This window comes from Sabethes cyaneus, chromosome 3, assembly GCF_943734655.1.
Source record: "Sabethes cyaneus chromosome 3, idSabCyanKW18_F2, whole genome shotgun sequence".
In the NCBI taxonomy this organism is placed as follows: Eukaryota; Metazoa; Arthropoda; class Insecta; order Diptera; family Culicidae; genus Sabethes; species Sabethes cyaneus.
Genome location: NC_071355.1, coordinates 171,252,818 through 171,272,723, shown reverse-complemented (window position 1 = coordinate 171,272,723; position 19,906 = coordinate 171,252,818). Strand labels below are relative to the sequence as shown.

Genomic DNA, 19,906 nt, shown 5'->3' with positions numbered 1-19,906 from the left:
TAAGGGGTCCTAATTCATCATAGAAAAAAATCATGCCTCCAAAAACACCCACATACCAAATAAGGTTCCATTTGATTAATCAGTTCTCGAGTTATAAGACAATTTGTATTTCATTTGTATAGGAACCCCCCCTCCTAAAGTGGGGAGGGGTCTCAATTCACCATAGAAACAATTCTTGTCTCCAAAAACAACCACATGTAACATTTTGTTCCATTTGCTTGATTAGTTCTCGAGTTATGCAGAAATTTGTGTTTTATTTGTAAGGGTGCCCCCCCCCCTCTTAGTGGGGGGAGGGGTCTCTAACCTTCATACGAACCTTCCCTGGCTCCAAAAACCCCTATATGCAAATTTTCACGCCGATCGTTTCAGTAGTTTTCGATTATATAAGGAACATAGGGACAGACAGACAGAAATCCATTTTTATAGGTATAGATATATGACTCTATAAATGCCCCACAAATGGTTGAGGTGTGACAGTTAAATAAGCAAAATCGGTGCATTGAGTGCAGGACAGCCCTGGTTTGGCGAGTCAATTTCGCCTTTGATAGTTTTAGCCATAAATATGATTTTGCTATTGCCAGGGCAGGTGGCTCAATGCTAATCGGACAAATCTCCGTTGCACATGTTCAATCCATAGGTTCCAAGTTGACTGCTTAGGAAACCAAACCAGACTACGATTCTCCGGCGCAATACAATGATTTAAGGTGGTGCGGATCTGTAAAGTCCCGATCCAATTTTAAAGATGAAACCAAGTTGTCGAGATGCTTTGGATATAATTGACTCACGATGTAAATTATACGTCAGAGTGGTGTCAAACAGGACGCCAAGGTCACTAAAGGCCCAGACACAATGCATACGGATTTTACTACGTTGCGGAAATTTGACAGAAAACCCATGTAAAAACTGTCAAATTGCCGCAACGTAGTAAAATCCGTATGCATTGTGTTTGGGGCTTAACTCGGTCCACTATGCGTAGCGATGATATTCGACCTTGTAAACTTATAGCCAGGCTTGCAAAAACACTTCAAACTCATATGAGCAGTTCCATGGCTCACTCTGAAAAATTTTTTATCTTCATCAATAGTGAAGTGCAAATGCAACGAAGAACATATGTATCATGCCTGCTACGTTGTGCTTCCATATCGCTCTGAGTAGAAATAAAAAGCTCCTCCCGATTGCCTTGAAATGCAAATTCAGAGTTTTCGGGAGCGAAATATTTCACGCTCACACAAGTCAGCTCAAAAGCCTTCAAACTCAAAATTGTGCATCTTGCTAAAGTTGATTTTGGGCAATAAAAGTGCACAAATCACGAGATGCAGAAATTTAAACTTGTTTATTGAAATCATGACCTTCATCAAAATTAACCGTTAAGTGCTCGACAAGGGTACCCGGGTACCACAAACTAAAATGCTTGTAACTTTGGCAATTTTCGACCAATTTGAATTCTCTTAGTACCCAAAGATTAAGGAACATATCCACTTCTAGTATGGTGACAACAGAGTCGGAATTGGTTCAACTGGTTTCCGCAAATCTGGTATTACGAGGAAGTTTTCCGGAATTAAAACATTTGTTATGTTTTGTATATAATCATAGTAGTATCATCATCATAGTTTGAAGAGTAGTATTTACAGCAAGTTCGAAAATCCTCAGAGAGCAAAACTCAAGCTAAATTTGAATAAATTTATCATCACATTATGTGTTTTTTCATCATCACATCGCTATAGTTTTTTTTATGTTGTTCTGTGAAATTCTGCTGCAACATTATTTTACAAAATATACCTATTATGTTCACAACTCCATAAGTAATTGTTACTAGCAACTTTCAAGAATGATCTATGGACTAGTACAGTTTATGTTTATAATATTCATAGTTCAAAATGCCAAGTATGTTTTATCACCTTAATTTTTTTTATAGGAATTGCAAATGTACGATGTATGTAAATGTAAATCAATAAATTACGATTTTCTTATACAAATGTTAATTATAAATTTACCTTCAAATTTATTTTTGCAACCATTTTCCTATCAGTTTTCACTATAAAAGCAAATGATGGTTTATGAAATGAAAACGGTCAGACCTATTAACCAGAGCATGTAGAGATATAGAAGCAAAGCCTTCTGTTATTATACGACAGATTATGATAATTTGACTCTAAAAGCCTCTCAAACCCGGGATTCGAACACACGATGACTGGCTTGTAAGGCCAGTAGTGACGTTAATCATAGAGGTGGGCGAGTATTAGCAATAAAATGTTAAGATCACTAAACTATATAAGGACAATTACAACGAGGGATGAAAGTTGAGCGATCGATATTGGACACTTTTGATAAAAACCGGTATTGGCAAATTTATCTGAGATTAAGGAAATAATGCTATTTTTCAATAATTTTTCAAATTTCAGCTTCAAAATTTCTGTTTAGGAGAGTAAAACAACAGGAACAATTCATTTCTCAACCCGAATGGATTTTGATGTTAACGTGATTGAAAAAGTTCTTTCAGTTTCCATCGAAGGCCGACGTTTGATTCCAAGCGCGTCTAATGTTTATCACCCTAGGGACGATATTGGCTCGTTACATTGTGCCTGATTTTTATTTTCAGGCGTAACAAACGCAAGTTTGTCACGTGGTTTTCGAGCCACCATAGACTTCACAACGGTTGTTCTGCTGAGATAGGTGCTAGTCCCCATACATCATACATACATACATGCATACATCGACAGATCGGGTATCCTTCATTATGATAATTGGTACTTGGAATGCCTATTCTGCAACAGTTTCCCTTAGGGCTTCATGCGGCCATAGAAGTGTTTGGCTTGCAACACCGGCAATAATGGTATACAAATTCTGGGCGATTCTGGAAGAAATTTCCGCGGTACTTTTATCAGTAATAAGCAAAGCCATGGGTATAAACGTCCTGTTGAGAACTTGACCCTCATTTATCGACAGACTTCGCAATCGACTATTGGAGTAGAGGACATTTACGGGGCTAGTGCAATTATCCTACTGACTCTATAGCAGCACCTCCCAGCCGAGATTCGAATATTCGACGACTGGCTTGTAAGGCTAGCATCCTACCACGAATCCAACTCGTCGGGACCATCAACCATTATCAATAGTACGATCATAAATCATCAAAATGTCTCAAAACAATGGCAAATGACCGTCTGGGGTATTTTTATGAATTTTGATATCCATATTGTCGATATTCTATCCAAAAACACCCATGGTCATGCGGATCCCTACGGGAACCCGTTGCAAAATGGCCATTCCGAGGAGCGAGGACCAATCATCAAATTGTTTCAAAGCAATGAAGAATTACCTTCCGGAATAATTTCAAGAAATTTGACGCTTTTCATAATTTGATTTGATTTTAATATCCAAAAACATAAAAAAAACCTTCCCAACCGGAACACTTTCCCGGAATACCGGATTCACGGAATCCAGACGAATCGATTCTCTGTTGTCACCTCACTGAAATGGATAAGTTCCTGAATCTTTGTGTTGTGTAAATTTTCAAAAAATAGCATTCGTATGAAACATAAAATGTGAATGTGAGTAACTGTGCGTAAATGTAGAAGATTTGAAAAAGTAAAGCAAATATTCCTTTGAAATTTTTCAATGTGCAATCATCAATGTGTAGTAAAGCTGCTCTTCATGCGCTCTTCAAATGGAATATTTCATGAAGTGCAGTTTTCCAATGATTCGGGAGCTTCGTGTTGAAACACTTCAAGGCTCACTATGAGGAAAAAAATAATGAAGTGTTTCGTTGCCATGCTCACCTCAAATACAGCACATGAGTGAGGCTCTTGCAAGCCTGCTTATAGCTTCATATTTGGCTATGCTTACAATGAGCCAGTTCCGTTTGCACCAGTCAGTAAATAAATCAAGCAAATCTTGCAAGCGGCGGCAGTCGTCTATACTTGCTATCGAAGCAAACAATTTCAGGACATCGGCGTACACTAAGTTGCAGCCAACACCCAGCAGTAACGCAACATCGTTAAAGAATAACAAGAAAAGCAGAGATCTCATGTTGCTTCCTTGAGGAACTCCAGACTTATTGGCAAACACTGATCAAATACGATGTAAAAGGTTGTTAGTTTTGCAGAAAAAAATGTAAAGTATTGGGGTCTCTATGTTATGCATAGCTCATTAAAATACCTTTCATTTGCTATCAAAATCGTTAAAGTTGAGATTGATTAGTCAACGTCGTCGATCAGTTAACGTCCAAATCTTTAGAAGATTTTTTAGAAACTTATGCAGTCTATTATAGAAGTAAGAGATGACAATGAATTTGTTAATAATTGAACTATAAATACTGAATTGAATAAATGAACTATAGAACTGAAAGCTAAGTAATTTGCGAATATTAATAATTTAAATGTTATTCTAACGAATTCAGGCGAAAATGATGACGTGCAAAAATATGGACAAATTGGTAATCAAAGCTTCTTTCACGATGAGGTAGCCCAAGCTGACTGAATAGTGTTCTTTCAATTACCAAAAAATAAAAAATATAAGATGAAGGGATATTTATACCCTGGTTGAAATTTCCTCTAATTATTTTGACATGCCCTATTAGTAAAAATCGCAATTCGTCGTATTTTCCTAAGCTATCGAAGAATGCTTAAGATATCCCAATTTCCCCCGAGTCTTGTGCAGTTGATCATTTCTGCATAAGCAAACTTTTTGAGAGAATTACTTTCAATAAAATAGTGCCAGTTTAATTTTCACCATGGGTATTTTACTGCTCAGAGCAAATTATAAAATTCGAGTCTGCAAACCTGAATACTATTCTATTGGAACTTTTTTTCCTCAACGAAAAATGTCTTACTCAAGGTTCGAGGGTCTAATCTTGTACGACATATTCATATCTAATGTTCCTGAATTACCTTCATCTAGCACTAACCACTTGTGAATAAAATATTCGTGTCATTTGCAGTAGATTGTATTATTAAGGGGACATCAACGACTAAAAATTTTGAAAAATTCATCATTTTTTTATTTCAGATTTTGATTCTGCAATCTTTCCCGCTTATTTTAATAGTAATTTTGTAATGATCCGACCACGGGAAGTAGCCGAAAAACGATCATACACATAAGCATTCCAGTGCGGCGTGGAACAACCTCGACGGAATGAAACGCCGCTCCTGAAAAACCACGATTTTCAAACTTTATGTACCTTTTTCTCAGAAACTACACAACGTATTGGAACAAACTTTTTTTGTTTTGTTGGTAGGTGCTTGGACAAGACTTTTATAGCTTTTGAGTTTTGTAAACGGAATACAGCTTGAGAAAAACGAAAAAGAAGAAGAAAAGCTGACTATAAAAATAAAATTTTGTAGAAAAATATGGGGAAACCAGTATCAATAGAAGAAAAAGATTCTAGAACAATTTAAAACTCCAAGACAGACCTTGTGACTCCAGTCCTGTCAGGTTTGCTGTATAAAAACTGAATAAAGTTATATTCACATAAAAATTTTGTTGAGAGTGCTGGTAATGTGCAATGCATGCAAAAATATACGCGGCAACTCCATTGTCAAGGCATATCGATAGGTTGACATTAAACTGATATTTTGCAGCAATTTTTTTCTGATTTTTTCTGCCTTTTGCATTGCTTAACTAGTTATATTTTACATAGGAATCAAAGATTCAGCAAAGCAATTCTAGATAAAGTAAGTATATTTCGCTGATTACTTTACTGTCCGGCCATAGAGGACACGATACAGTTTCAAAAAATTAAGTATTTTCTTCAAAATCTTGTATTTTTATGCCAAATTTAAACTGTTTCAGAAAACAATTTTATCAAGCCGACGTTCAGAAATATCGCATCTTTTATTTATTAAAAACATTTGCTACTGCACTTTTATGAAATTTACTCGATGCTCTCTGTTTTAATGGTTGAACAGTTCTTATTTGTTACCCTTTTGAAACAAAGACCTCATAATTGGGATACATACCATGAAATCTTGCAATTTACTCTTGTTGCATGCTTTCCGAATATTTTTATCAATCTTTGTTTTTGAGAAATCCTAGTGTCCGGCCATAGAGGACTTCCCACTATTTATACCATGTACTTGTGAAAGTACTACAAATGCCATTTGGAATGCGTCTGAAAAATTAAATTTTTCCTTGAGAGCCAAAAGCTGTTTTCCTCAAACGAAAGTTTAAAGTGCCCTTTGATACTTTGATATGTATTTAAAAAAACCATAGTTACATAGATTAATCCGTATAATAGATTAAAACATAGATTAAAACAGTATAAGGTATAGAAAAAAGGATTATTACAGATCTGCAAACTTCTACTGAAATGATTAGTTCTCTGCGATGCTTGAGGATCCATGAGTTATGATATTTTCGATTATGAACTACCTTGAATTACTGCACTATGGGCAAAAGCAATCCGAATAACGTACGCAATAATGAAAAGGCCGCAATTAAGATAACCTAATAATCTTATGTAAAGAAGTCCGCAGAATCGAATAGGGCTTATCCCATTTAGTTTAGAGCACATTATGTTTTCTGGTTGAGTTCCCGTTACTAAACCGACTACGGGAATTCAACCAAATAAAAGTCTTCTAAACTAAATGGGAGAAACCCTACTTGATTCTGCGAACTTCGTTACATAAAATTACTAGGTTTCTTAGTTTTATTTACTCAAAGTCTTGCTTGGTATAGTCCAATAAGGGTAAAAATTGTAAAAATACAGGAAAATGAGCAAAATGGGGCAGCTCCGGATGACAAACAGGAAAGGGGTGAGTAGCATGCAATTTATTCCATCAGCCTGCATGCTGTATTTTAATTGCGTCCATTTTTTGACTCATTTTGTGAATTTAACACCCGCTTAGCGCAAATTAACACCCCTCTTTTAAAAGCAACATAAATGACATGACATCGTTGTAGTAGCGATGACCGGGTCAGTGATTACTACCCGGAACGGTTCGTCAAAAAGTGGACTGCACGATGCATTGTGGTAGCAGAAGCACCATTAACCGGCGCTCGACAGTAAATAGACGCAGCACTGCAACGAATTCAGCGTGTACCTAAAGCTGACATTGAAATTGACAGCTAATGCATCGAGGCACAAAAGCCGCCTATCCGCGCAGTCGAGAAGCGTTCTATCGACGCGAATGCAAACATGTTGAAATGGGTCTACATGTATATAAATGGCACCAACAGGTACCGTGTAAATGTACCTTGTCCATGACTATTAGTGATGCGTGCTGCAATCACACTTTTCACCACTGTTGGTTACAGTAGAAAGAATTTAATTATCCATTGGAACAGCCACAATGTGGGACTCATTTTAACTGCAGTGACGCAATGAATCTATCGCGTGGCGTGCAAATTTGTTTATAAATACTTCCATTAACGCTGCGGTGTTTTTTATATGCTTTTTGGACACCAACTGAATTTAATGTGTCATTTTGTTACTATTAGTTAGGGTGAGCATACGAGAATATGTGTTTACCAGCAATAACAGTATCAGTAAGCGAGTTCCAAAACAATACTTACGTCTAAGTCTATCAGGCTTATGGTTTTCTTCGGTAACTTTGTATCCATCCCCACCGGTAGGTCCACTGGGTGCCGCAGGAGGTGGTGGGCGCGTTACACCATATCCAGACGGATCCGGCCCAGATCCCGAACTGGATGGCCGAAGCGGTTTTCCATAGTCGGGAGGTTTGTGTTCAACCGGTCGTTGAGGTCCACTGCCTCCGTAGCCAGATGCACTGTTTTCTACTGGTTTCATTAAGCCGGTCGGTCCAGAAGGACCGGAAGGTCTTCCAAAGTATCCAGAGTATTCCGGTCGTAGGTAATTGTTGTCTACAGGTGGTATGTTCGGAGCGTAAATGCCCGGAAGCGGTTCATTTTTGTTCGGAAGCGGGTAGTTCGTTTCGTAGAGCATTGGAAAGTTATATGGATAATTTCCGGGTCGCGATGGACCGGAACTGCCTGGATATTGTGGTCTGAGATCAATAGGGTATTTCATGGGATTTTCATCAGGCTGTGTTGGTTTTGGAGGAATTCGATCTACTCCTGTACTACTCGGAGGACCTGAGGCGGCGTTAGTTGTTGGGGTGTAATGACCTGACAATGTTGATGACGGTTGCTCTTTAGTGGAGTAGTAATCTTCTCCGGGAGCAGTCGTTTCCGGAAATGTTTCACCAGTTGCTTGATTATAGGTCGATCCTACGCTAGTAGAAAATGTTCCCGGATATTCACTTGTAGGTCGGATTTCAGAAAACCCATTGTTGGTGGTCGATATCGGTGCTCCAGTAGCGGTACTACCGGTGGGTGTAAATACCGGTGGACCTGGTCGTTCAGGACTCCCCGAAGGAGGAAAAGAAGATGATGGTCGTTGTGTTCCTCCTGGCGGCAATTCACTCGCGGGGAAGGTGTTTAAACCTAAAATGTGAGTAAAGATGAGAAAATTGATTCGATTTAGCTATTTTGCATTATTCCTACCTCCTGGCCGTGGAGGAGGATTCGACGGCCCGCCTGTATCTAAAAAACAATTGTACTTTCTGGCATACAGATCAAAGTCTGGATCAAATACGGTACCGACTGGGCGTGAATTGGTAGCATCGATTATGTTCGCTGAGAGCTGGCAAGTTCCATTGCCTCGCCCGGATATGCTGGAATATGAGAATTGGTGTCAGAATATTTCATGCAAAGTTATCCTGAAAAATTACATTACCCAAATGCAAACGTCTGACATTCTTTGTCATTGAGGCAAAGTGTTTCGCAGATTTTCAGCGAGTTTGTGTCTGAGTTTCGAAAAGTTTTCTCAAACGGTAACATTGCACCCAGCGCTATCCGCTCAAAACAATCTGCAATGAAATGAAGAACAAAATATTGTAAGTTAATTATATTGGGATATTTGTTACTGATTAGGTAAAATCGGTAAAATAGTTATTTTAAATGTTTACACTTTTAATTTGCTTAGAAAATTTTGAATTTGTAAAGTAGGCAATATTCAGTAAAATCGGATTTTTTAGCTGAAATTATTTAGGTCAAATTCATAACTCTAACTTTGGTAATTTAACTTTTTCTTCTTATATTGATAAACTCTACTCGAGGAAAAAGTTTCATATTCTGAAAACATTCTTGTTGCTCAATGCTCGTTACTTTCTATTGTAGAATTTTTGCAAACATTTGAAGACATCTTCTTCTACATCGAAGATTCTAATTAATTTTCCATTTGCTGCTGTCCCGCTAACACATAAATGCAATGAACAATGACGAACGATGCGCTTTTGGCATCGGGTGCTAGAATTTAAACACATTTTTGTCTAAGGCGGCCAAAGCGCGAAGCCGGCATCTATAGCTCAGCTGCTGTCCAGTAGTAAATCTTTCACAAACCTTCCTTTGCTTTTCCCAGCGTTATGGAAAGTTGGAGCTTGGTAGCACGAACATATTATGCAATTTCTGCTGCCGCCATGGAATTGTTTGCCCATATAAACGAACGTGGATTAGAGTATTGTTCTGCATTTGCTGTTAAATCATCTACGGCGAGGGGCAGAGCAGCTAGATACAGTGACGAACGGATGTTCGCTATTATTTGCATATTGGAGATGCCTTTCCTCAGTTAGTGGCCCCGCGGTCGGTGGCAGCAGATGGACTATTGATAGCTCTGAACGGTGGCGCAATCCCGTCACGCCGGGGGTAGTGGGTATATAGGTCGAAACGTCATGCGTGCAGGCACGGTGGATTAAGACATTTAGTTAATGAAACAGAACCAAAACTGGCGCGTAATGCTGCTGGTTGTTGCATTGCCTGTGCCGGTCAGGGCGAAAGTGAGAGTGATCGAGTTTGTTTTCATCGGGCCAATGCTATTGATGTTGCTTTTTGATATAGGATTATGTTTTGCCTTTCTACTATATAAATATATAGTATAACGGTATAGAAATCACTCGGAAAACCAGAAATGGAGAGAAGGTCCTGCGGGTCGAATGTCATATACCATTCGACTCAGTTTCGAAAACTGAGCATTTTCCGTGTGTGTGTATGTAACGCTTTCAATCTCACACACTTTTCTCGGAGATGGCTGGACCGATTTTAATGTTCTTAGTGTCAAATGAAAGGTCTAGGTCTCCCATAGGTCGTATTCATACTGATCGGACTTTTAGTTCAAAAGTTTTGAATAAAAATACGAAAAATATGGGACTTCATTATCTCATAGGTCCCCTAACCGATTTGAACAAAATATGAAAGAGGAGCCTTGCAAACCCTTAACTTCCAAATTTCATGACGATTGGGCTTGTAGTTTGAAAGTTACATGAAGAAATATGAAAAAATAGTATTTAGAACATATTTTTGTAACATATAAGCATTAATTCAATGAAAAATATCACATAATTTATTAATATTTGAAAATTACTGTTGATATCTATCAAACGAAACCGAGTTATTTAAAATCGGATGGTTAATTTAAAAGTTATTCGAACTTTAACACGTAAGCTCCGTATATTAAACCGTTAAAACGTGTAAAATCAAAACATATCAATCAAATGTTGATTGTATTCAATGTGTGTGATGTGTGTATGTATGTATGAATGTGTGTATGTATGTATGTATGTGTGTATGTATGTATGTAACAATTTGCAATTTTGAAATTTGCATTGAAATTCAAGAAAAGTAAGAAACATGTCAATTGTCTAAAGTTTTTGAAGCCTCTTAGTGGAATACGAACGCTGAAATCAAAGAAAAGAAAAACCTTTTAACGACTAACTTCCACTATTTAATATTTATTCGCGACAGATACGTATACACTTCAAAATAAGATACTGATGAAGCCTGCACGTCGTAGGCGAACTACGTATCTGTCGCAAATAATTATTAGATAGTGGGATTGAATCGGAAAGTTTTTTCTTTCCATTGATTTTAGATTTCAATTGTCATTTTCTTCACTTGCTGTTACTCACAATTGTACAAGAAAAGCAAAAAGCGAAGAAAAGCATTTAATTTAAGCATGTAGGTATAGTGGTGTATAGGATTAAAAATACTAGTGAGTTGATTTTTCCAAATCTATACCTATAAAATGGATTTCTGTCTGTCTGCCCTTATATGTTCCTTATAGAATCGAAAACTACTGAACCGATCGGCGTGAAAATTTGCATTTGCATTTGCATTCAGATATATGTATTACAAAATTGAAGCCAACAAACGAATAGTAAAATTTTGAGATTATTTATTTATTTATTTACTATTTGATGGGGCTTTCAACCGTATTTTGAGATTAATCATTTCGTTCTAGATATCCTTTTTCTTCAAAAGCGAAATATGTATAATAATAATTTTTCTGAACTCTTGTTTTCCAAAGATACTAAGCTTTGAATGCATGGTATTAATATCAAAATATCAAAATATCAAAAAATCTGCTATGAACACATATTTCATATAGTCAGACAATATTACGTACGTGTACGTTACGTGTACTTACGAGTACACCATATCAGCCACCCATGATGTGTACGGTTGTTTATGCTATGCTACTGAAGATTTTTACTATACAAATATTTCACAAATAGGTATACGGATTTCGATTATCACTTACAATCTAAGCAACGCTAAGCTTTTCTAAAGTTGTGGTTTGGAAAGTTTAAAGTCAAATTTGGGAGCTTGAGTTAATTATCCCTTTAAGGGGGGACCCTACTCTGGAAGACCGAAAAATAATAAATTTTCGGAAACTTTTTTCAGATGTTAGAATTATAGTTAAGTGTTGGGGTATTTTGGTTATTAGTTAAGATATATTTGAAGATATATTTTGTATATTTTAGATACCGCCATCCGGGGTGAGATTGTGCCACGGGGGTGAGATTGTGCCAAAAACCAAAAATGTTTATTTGTGAAAATTTATTATATCTATAGAAACTGGTGACCTAAATTCAAGATGATGATGATGAAAATAACATATTTATTCAAAATTTAGAATGGAACACAGATAATATTAGCAAACTATTTAGCCTAAATAGGGTTGCAAAGTTGGCGATCAAGAATACTCGAAAATAACGCTTGTAAAAAATGTCCCCCATAAACCAACCCAAACAAGAAATTGCATCAACTTGCTATTTTAAAGGTATATAAACTAATCATTTACAATGTATTGAAAGGTTATTATGCATTCGATAAGTTTTGATTACGAAAATTATATTTTTCGAAACTTTGTACTTTTCGAGCTTCACGGGGGTGAGATTGTGCCAAGCCATAATGATCGATCCAATTTGTGGATTTCACATATACAACAAAAATACGTCAGTATACACCAGTACACTCACATCCTTTACTATTGAGCACAATATTTGGACAGATTAGATTGCATCATCCATTTTGGAGCAAACAGCATCATAGGTTCGCTAAATAATTTAAACTAATTTTTATTTTTTCTCAGGAAATTTCAGTTGCTATGAATAAACACTCTAATATAAGACGAATATATTATACCGTGTATAAACTGCCAGTTTTAAGGAGGGGGGAGGGAGGTGGGATAGGCCACATGTTCTGTGGCCGCGGGTTCTCGAACGAAGTAATGGTTACTTTTGTTAAATGATCAAGTAGGTATGCCCCCTTAGGATACACCCCTTCATATATCTCCCCCTTGTTAACCCTAGAAACGCTACTGGCTATATAAAGGCTGTACACTGACTGCAAACTCATATTTAGTAATTTCAGACCTCCCCGGGTTATTTTCGTTCATACTTTTTTGTATGATGCGTTGTTTTTGGCCGACCCCCTGCCGCTAAGAGTCCACTTAGTTCATGGACGGCCCCATATGAACTACTTTATACTGATATTTATGTGAATTGTTTATAAACATACTAATGTTCACTGTTTAGGTTTTTAGCTTAACTTTATGTTTTTGGCACAATGTCACCCCCTAGAAGGGGTGAGATTGTGCCAAAGTTCATGCACTTCCAGTAAAATTCGGTTTCATTGTAACTAAACCATCTCTACGGTAGTTGTTAATTGAACAATTTAGTATATATTGACAGGTTTGAAATCAACTTAGTTCCTAAATTGTGTGTATTCTGAGCTAAAGATCAAAAACATATGTTTTTTTGGCACAATCTCGCCCCGGATGACGGTACCAGAATAGTGATTATTATGCTGGAGGCAGGTGGGCGCGTGAATGCTCTCTAGAAAATAGTTCCTTGCTGGCGGTACGTGCCGGAAACCAACGGAGTATCGTAGGACGGATTTCAAGGATGATTTTGAAGCTTTAAGTTAATACCTAAATTGTTACGTAACGGTTTTTGAAAATTCGAAAATGTACCAAAATGGCGGCAATTTTTCGAAAACAAAGGTGTTTTTTCATCAAAAATCGCCAATCAAAAGCTGATAAATAATTGCAAAATTGAGATATCAGAAAACGGCTACGTAAAAATTTAGATAATTTATTTTTACATGCTGAAAAAAATTTCAGCCAAATTCTGAGATACACGTACCGCCACCTAAAGAAACATGGTTTTGGGGAAAACGCGTTCAAAGTTTTGTACAGCAATATACTTGCTTGTGGAGGTGACTTCACAATATTTGCCTGAAGTTTTCAACGAGATCAGATATTAAAAAATCCTTTTGGCATGACATTTCTGAAGGTGTAAGCGTCTCGAAAATGCAAAACAATAAAATTCGATTTTCCGACTTTCCAGAGTAGGGTTCCCCCTTAAGCTAGCCACAGCCACAGAATTGTGTATGTGAAAGGTTCTAAAGTACGTTCTTGTCGAGCTACATTCAAAACGACGAAAACAGGGAACGAAGAAAACCGATGCCAGACCTGCCCTACAGCTTTTCCTTCCGTCCAGTGTAGTCCTGGGAAGTGGTGAACGCAATATGCAATATTACATCGAATGCAACCGGTCAGGATGGTTTGCCAATCAAATTCGTGAAAATAATTCTGCCGTTGGTAGTCGAGCATATTACGTACATGTTCAACCGCATCATCGAAACATCCTCCTTTCCCACATGCTGGAAACACGCCAAGATATTGCCACTACGGAAAAGCCGCATTTAAATGCTCTGTCTAACCTTAGACCTGTCAGTATTTTATGTGCCCTGTCAAAGGTGAACAACTTGCTATCTGAGTATCAGGTTGGTTTTCGTAAAGGGCAAAGCATTAAAACAGCAGCGGTTCGCGTTTTCGATGATCTAGCAAAAACGATCGACAGGGTTCGGCCATATTGCTATTACTGGATTTTTCTAAAGCTTTCGACACCATCCATCATCTTAAATTTTGTTCGAAGCTGGAAACTCAGTTTAACTTTGCCGTTTCTGCTGTTAACCTAGTAGAGTCGTATCTGAAGGAACGAGCTCAAACCGTGTTCTGTGGAGATCAGTAATCCGAAGTGGGGTTTTCAACATCTGGAGTTCCCCAAGGCTCAGTATTCACACCTCTGTTTTTTGTTGTTATGTCAACGATTTACCCTCCGTATTAAGATGTTGCTCAATACAGATGTATGCGGATGACGTTCAGCTGTATATCCGCTGCCTTGGCCCCTGTTCTCATGAATTGATTAGGATGATGAACGAAGATCTAGCGAGAATAATGGAATGGTCTCAACGTAACCAGTTGTTCGTCGACAAATCGAAGAGTACAGCAATGTTCTTGAAGAATCGTTGTAGAAATACAGATCAGACCAACTTTTTACCTTCTGTCACTATGAACGGGCAAACTATTGTGTGGACAGAGAGTGCGAAGAATCTTGGATTCATTTTCCAGACGGATCTGAAATGGGACAGCCTAGTAAATCAGCAATGCGGGAAAATCTATGCCAGCCTTCGAACGCTCTACGGTTCTGCTTCTGCTGCTCCCACCAGCACACGCCGTTCAAAGCGTTGATTTTACCCCACTTCACATTTGGCGAACTACTTCACGTTAGACCAAGTGCGGGCTCCATGGACAGGCTAAAGGTCGCAGAATTCATGTGTACGTTTTGTTTACGGGTTGAACCGCTACGCGCATGTAACTCAACTGCAGGAAAACCTGATCGGATGCCCACTTGAGAATTTGTGCTCATGTGTGTTCCTACGCAAGCTGATCAGAACGCAATCTCCGCCAGTACTCTTTGAGAAATTGTTGCCATCCCAAGGGCGTCGGCTACAGAACCTGATAGGTCCTCCCAACAACTCGACTAGCTACTCAAGCTCACTGTTTTTTTTTTGTATGGGCTTATCACTTTGACTACAACATTATTGATCTATTGTAATGTTGCCCGGGTGTATGCTGTATTCTGCACTGTATTTCTGTGCTTTATCGTTATTGAGTAAACGATAAGCTTATTTTTTTATGTGTGCTTATGTGTTGAGGGTTTTACCCATGCTTCGATGCATGTCCTACTATACCAAACCTGTTTCGCCTCGTTATAGTTAGCACTGATGAGTCCTCCTGAAGTTCAAAACCATTACCTCATTAGGTCCTCATACCAGTATACTAACCATAAGAAGCGTCTTCGGGATAATGTAGAACTCAGCATGAAGGAAGGGTGATGAGGAGCCAGAGAATAAACCCATGCTAAAGTCACTTTGACATCGAATGGCCTGATTCTACTACGATTCGAACCCACGACCATTCGGTTGTGAAAGCAGACTCGGTAACCTGGCGGCTACAGAGCCCCCTAGCTAACTGTTCATTAGAGGTGTGATAAATTATAACGCAATACCACCGATTGTTAAACGCTCAACTTCTGAAACAGTTTTTAAGAGGGGCTGCCTTGATTATTGGAATCGCAATTAATGTTAGTAGTTAAGTTCTTTGTTAGAGTTAAGTTTTATGATGTACAATACTAAGACATCCGCAGGTAGCAAATTTGAAAAAGGTTTACCTTTACGCTACTGGGTAATAAATAAATACTAAATACTAATACTAGAGTCAGTCGCATGACATAAAAAGTTAAAAAGTCGAGCAACGTTAGCTGAATACACTTCACATCCCAATAGTTAAACGCGTTCTATGAAACGTAGTTCTTTCATAGTGATTATTTTTTCGAAAACATGCAAAAAAACAAACCGTCCTTAATGGGTTATATTACTCGTATTACCGGTTGAAAACAGCTAAACAACTAATTCCCTTCGGAAAATAAGATAACAAAAACTGTTGCTTTGTATTGTAATTGAAATTAAACGATTTTGAACCATCTGCTTCTGATACACAAGTTTTTTTTCACTGGTATTAAACCCCGAATCTCCTGCTTAGACCCGGTGGAGCGAGATCTGACGGAGAGTACGCAGTGTCCAAGGAATTGGAAAGCGGAAACCCACAACCGAGTTGGACCTCCCAGTTGGCTTCGAGGTATGACGTTGGCCTAATAAGCCAGTCGTCGTATGTTCGAATCTCGACTAGGAGAGGCTGTTAGAGTCAATAGGATCGTAGCAACTGGCCCTGCAATTGTCCTGCACTCTAACAGCTGGCTGCGAAGTCTGTCGTATAAAAACAGAAGGTCAAGTTTCGATAACGGAATGTAGCACCTAGGCTTTGCTTTGCTTTGCTAACCCACAACCGAGTTATATGGAGAAACCTTGTTCAACAGGCTTTGTTTTAGGACGGTAAGCTTAAGTAAGTAAGTAAACCCCGAATCTCAATCATTCCAATTGAAGGAAGTTTTTGGAGCGTCTTAGTAGAATACGAAACATGTTAATTAAATAAAAAGAAAACTTGTCTAATTTAATTCTACTATGTATATTTTATTCTTGACAGATACGCTTACGACTTGCAGGCTTCCTCAGTGTCTGTTTTCGAACTTTCGAACAGTTCGCAAATAGACACTGAGGAAGCCTGCAAGTCGTAGGCGAATTACGTATCTGTCAAAAATAAAATATACATAGTAGAATTAAATTGGATAAGTTTTCTTTTTATTTAATCATTCTAATGTCGAATTAGGGAATCTGTTTTCAAATAAGTGTTTTGAAAGATGAACGATTCTGGAAAATGTCATAGAAATTTGTTTACATTAAAATTATGTGGTAAGCAGATGCCACGTCAATAACATTATCACTACCGGATCACCTATGAACGCTATGGGCAATAAGTAATATTTTCTACATTTTTATCGTGACATTTTACATCAATCGCTCCAATACAAAGCAAATAATGAAACTTCCCGTTACTAAATGATAGCGGAGGTATTTCTTACACCTAAAAATTTAGTAGACATAGAATAGTTTACTTCAAATCGTAAGTACAAGCTGAAGAAGCATGATTCGGAGAAAAAAATAGTCAAGGCTATGGGATATAGAATTTTTTTTCAAATGCTTAATAGGCAAAATGAAACCATTTTGACAATTAAATTGACTGATAAGTAAAAAAAAAATTGAAGTCAATTTTCTTAAAAATAATTTTTTTGTGATACCTTCGAAGTGTCTAATTTAATATCCTTCTACTCACCATGTTGTGGTTGGACGAGTCGGTTGTCTATTTGTATGCTTTCCGTTAGAAGAATGGTAGCAAATAGTACTATGCCAGCGGTGAGAAGGCGGCAGTTTGTTTCGGCAGTAACCATTTTCATTATAGTTACGTTCAATACACCTACTAATCACAAGTTAACTAACTATTCTTAAGTTCCGTTTGTTTTTTTATAGTAATCTTCCTTTCACTGCACATTTAATTTTTCACATCACTTTCTTTGTCTCAAAAATCTATCGATTTCACCGGTTTTGCCTCTATTTCGCCCGCGGACGATTTTGGTAGCAGAGTTCACGTGGCCTAATAAGCGATGAACCTCCAAATTTTGCACTTTAAGAGGATGTGTGGAGAGAAAGTGCGACTAGTTCGGCTGTAGATGGTACATCGTTTTTGCTAACCACTATCATCGGCCCATCTGGACAGGTTTTGCTGCTGTGATTATCAGGTTAGTTTTGCTAAATTATTTTGTTCCCTTCGGGTCACCGAACCTGCGTGATTGAAGCGAAAGTATCCGTAGCTGCCAATTAGTAACCAAGCCGCTTATATCACACATCAGCGCCTGTGGTTCTTTTCTTTTGTGCCGTTCATGGTTGTATGTTGTCTTTTTTTGTCCATTCGAAAGATTTTTTTTTCACACACTCACTGCCAAGGTCCGTTGGCTTAGCAAGAAAAGTTAATTAATTTTGCCAAATACCCCCGCACTACACCACCGGTCAGCTTGGTAGATAAGAAGAACATTGCTGAAACTGTAGCTTGTCTTTTGGCTGAGTATCTGGGAGTTTTAGGCCGAAATTTCATCGTAGTTGTGGAAACGATGGAATTTTCAATTACTGTTTACCACATTGTTGCGAAAGCTGGAAAAAGAGAAGCAAGAAAATATTCGGTGAGTTATTTGTGCTATTTCTATTTAATTCTAACTGTCTATAAATTATGCGAGAATTTTTTTTGTCTGAGTACCTATTTAGTTTTAGTTGTTGATCGTTATTTCAAATTAGTTCCTGAATTGGAGTCAGCCTGTATTTTCCAAAATAAACTGTAACTGATTTTTTTTTATTTCAGCAAGACACAAACAAACATAAAACAAAAAACAAAATCATTGAACTTTTTGAAAACATGACTCAAACCTATCGCGACAACTCGAATTTGCATTACAATACGAGAAATTTGACCTCTACTCATTTCCCCATAACATCTGCTGCGAGTTGGTCATTGTTTTTCCACAATAACGACGCGTCCATTCAACAGCGTTGATGCAGATTGTGTTATATTAGTATCCAACGCTGGTGGCGTTTAGCTTGATGAGCTTTGTTCTAACAACTACAATAATGGCTAAACCATTTTGCTCATATACGGTCGTAAAACGGCAGCTAAAAAGTGCGATCAATAATATTCTCACCACACCATAGCACCACACTCGAGACCCAAAACGAGATCAATATCATCTGTGAATCCCATACATACCTGCCGATTGTTTAGGTTTTATGGCGGAGATAACAAAAGCGTCTGCGGGGGTTGGGAGTTTGATAAATGGAAGAATCGAAAACCTTGCCATTCGTTGTAATATTTTTTTCCAGGGACTGTTGGCTGACCTAAGAAGTTCTAACTTAAATGTGTGAGTTTACCTATTAATTATAACTTACTAGCTGACCCGACAAACTTCGTATTGCCACAAATTAACCTGTGTTGTACATAAATCATGAATCTCGGATGATCTTTGTCACTTCTCGAGTTTTGCAAGCCCCCCAGTGGGCGGCGCTTCCGACGGCGGGTCACCGGCAACACTCGCGACCGGCTCGTCCTGAATGATCTAGTGTTACTATAGATAGTTTTTGTGGTCTTGTTATTGATTAATGTTTTATGGAAGAGTCTCGAATTTCTCGAGTTGGATTAGTTTTTGAGTTTCGCAAAAATTTCTGTTTTATTTGTATGAGAGTCCATATCCCCCTACCACAGGAGTGAGAGGTCTCTAACTATCATAAAATAAATTCAAGACTCAAAAATCTCCTACATACTAAATTTGGTTCCATTTGCTTGATTAGTACTCAAATTATAAGGAAATTTGTATTTTATTTGTATGGGAGCCCACCCTCTTAAAAGGGAAAGGGGTCGTAATACACCACAGAAAAAAAATTCTGCCATCTAAAACTCTCACATGCCAAATTTGGTTCCATTTGCTTGATTAGTTCTAAAGTTAGGAGCAAATTTGTATTTCGTTTGAATGGGAGCCCCCCCCCCCTCCTAAAAAGGTAAGAAGTCCTAATTCATCATGGGAAAAATGGTTGCCTCCAAAAACACCCACATGCCAAATATGGTTCCATTTGCTTGATTAGTTCTCGAATTATGAGGAAATTTGTATTTCATTTGTGTAGAAGCCCCCCCTCTTGAAGTGTGGAAGGATCCTAATTCATCGTAGAAAATATTTTTGCCTCCAAAAACCTCCACATGCCGAATTTGGTTCTATTTGCTTGATTAGTTCTCGAGTTATGGGGAAATTTGTATTTCATTTGTATGGGA

General features: G+C 37.9%; 1 protein-coding gene across 1 annotated transcript in view; it reads right to left on the bottom strand.

Annotated features, from left to right (window-relative positions):
• The window catches only part of LOC128740411 (uncharacterized), a 57,646-nt gene extending 40,157 nt beyond the window's left edge, over window positions 1–17,489 (bottom strand). The window contains exons 1-4 of the mRNA XM_053835952.1: window positions 17,375–17,489; window positions 8,696–8,828; window positions 8,464–8,633; window positions 7,513–8,403 (exon numbers count right to left, since the gene is read on the bottom strand). Coding sequence (XP_053691927.1) covers window positions 7,513–8,403; window positions 8,464–8,633; window positions 8,696–8,828; window positions 17,375–17,489 — 1,309 coding nt within the window. The remainder of the gene's footprint in view (window positions 1–7,512; window positions 8,404–8,463; window positions 8,634–8,695; window positions 8,829–17,374) is intronic.
• Window positions 17,490–19,906: the final 2,417 nt, after the last annotated feature.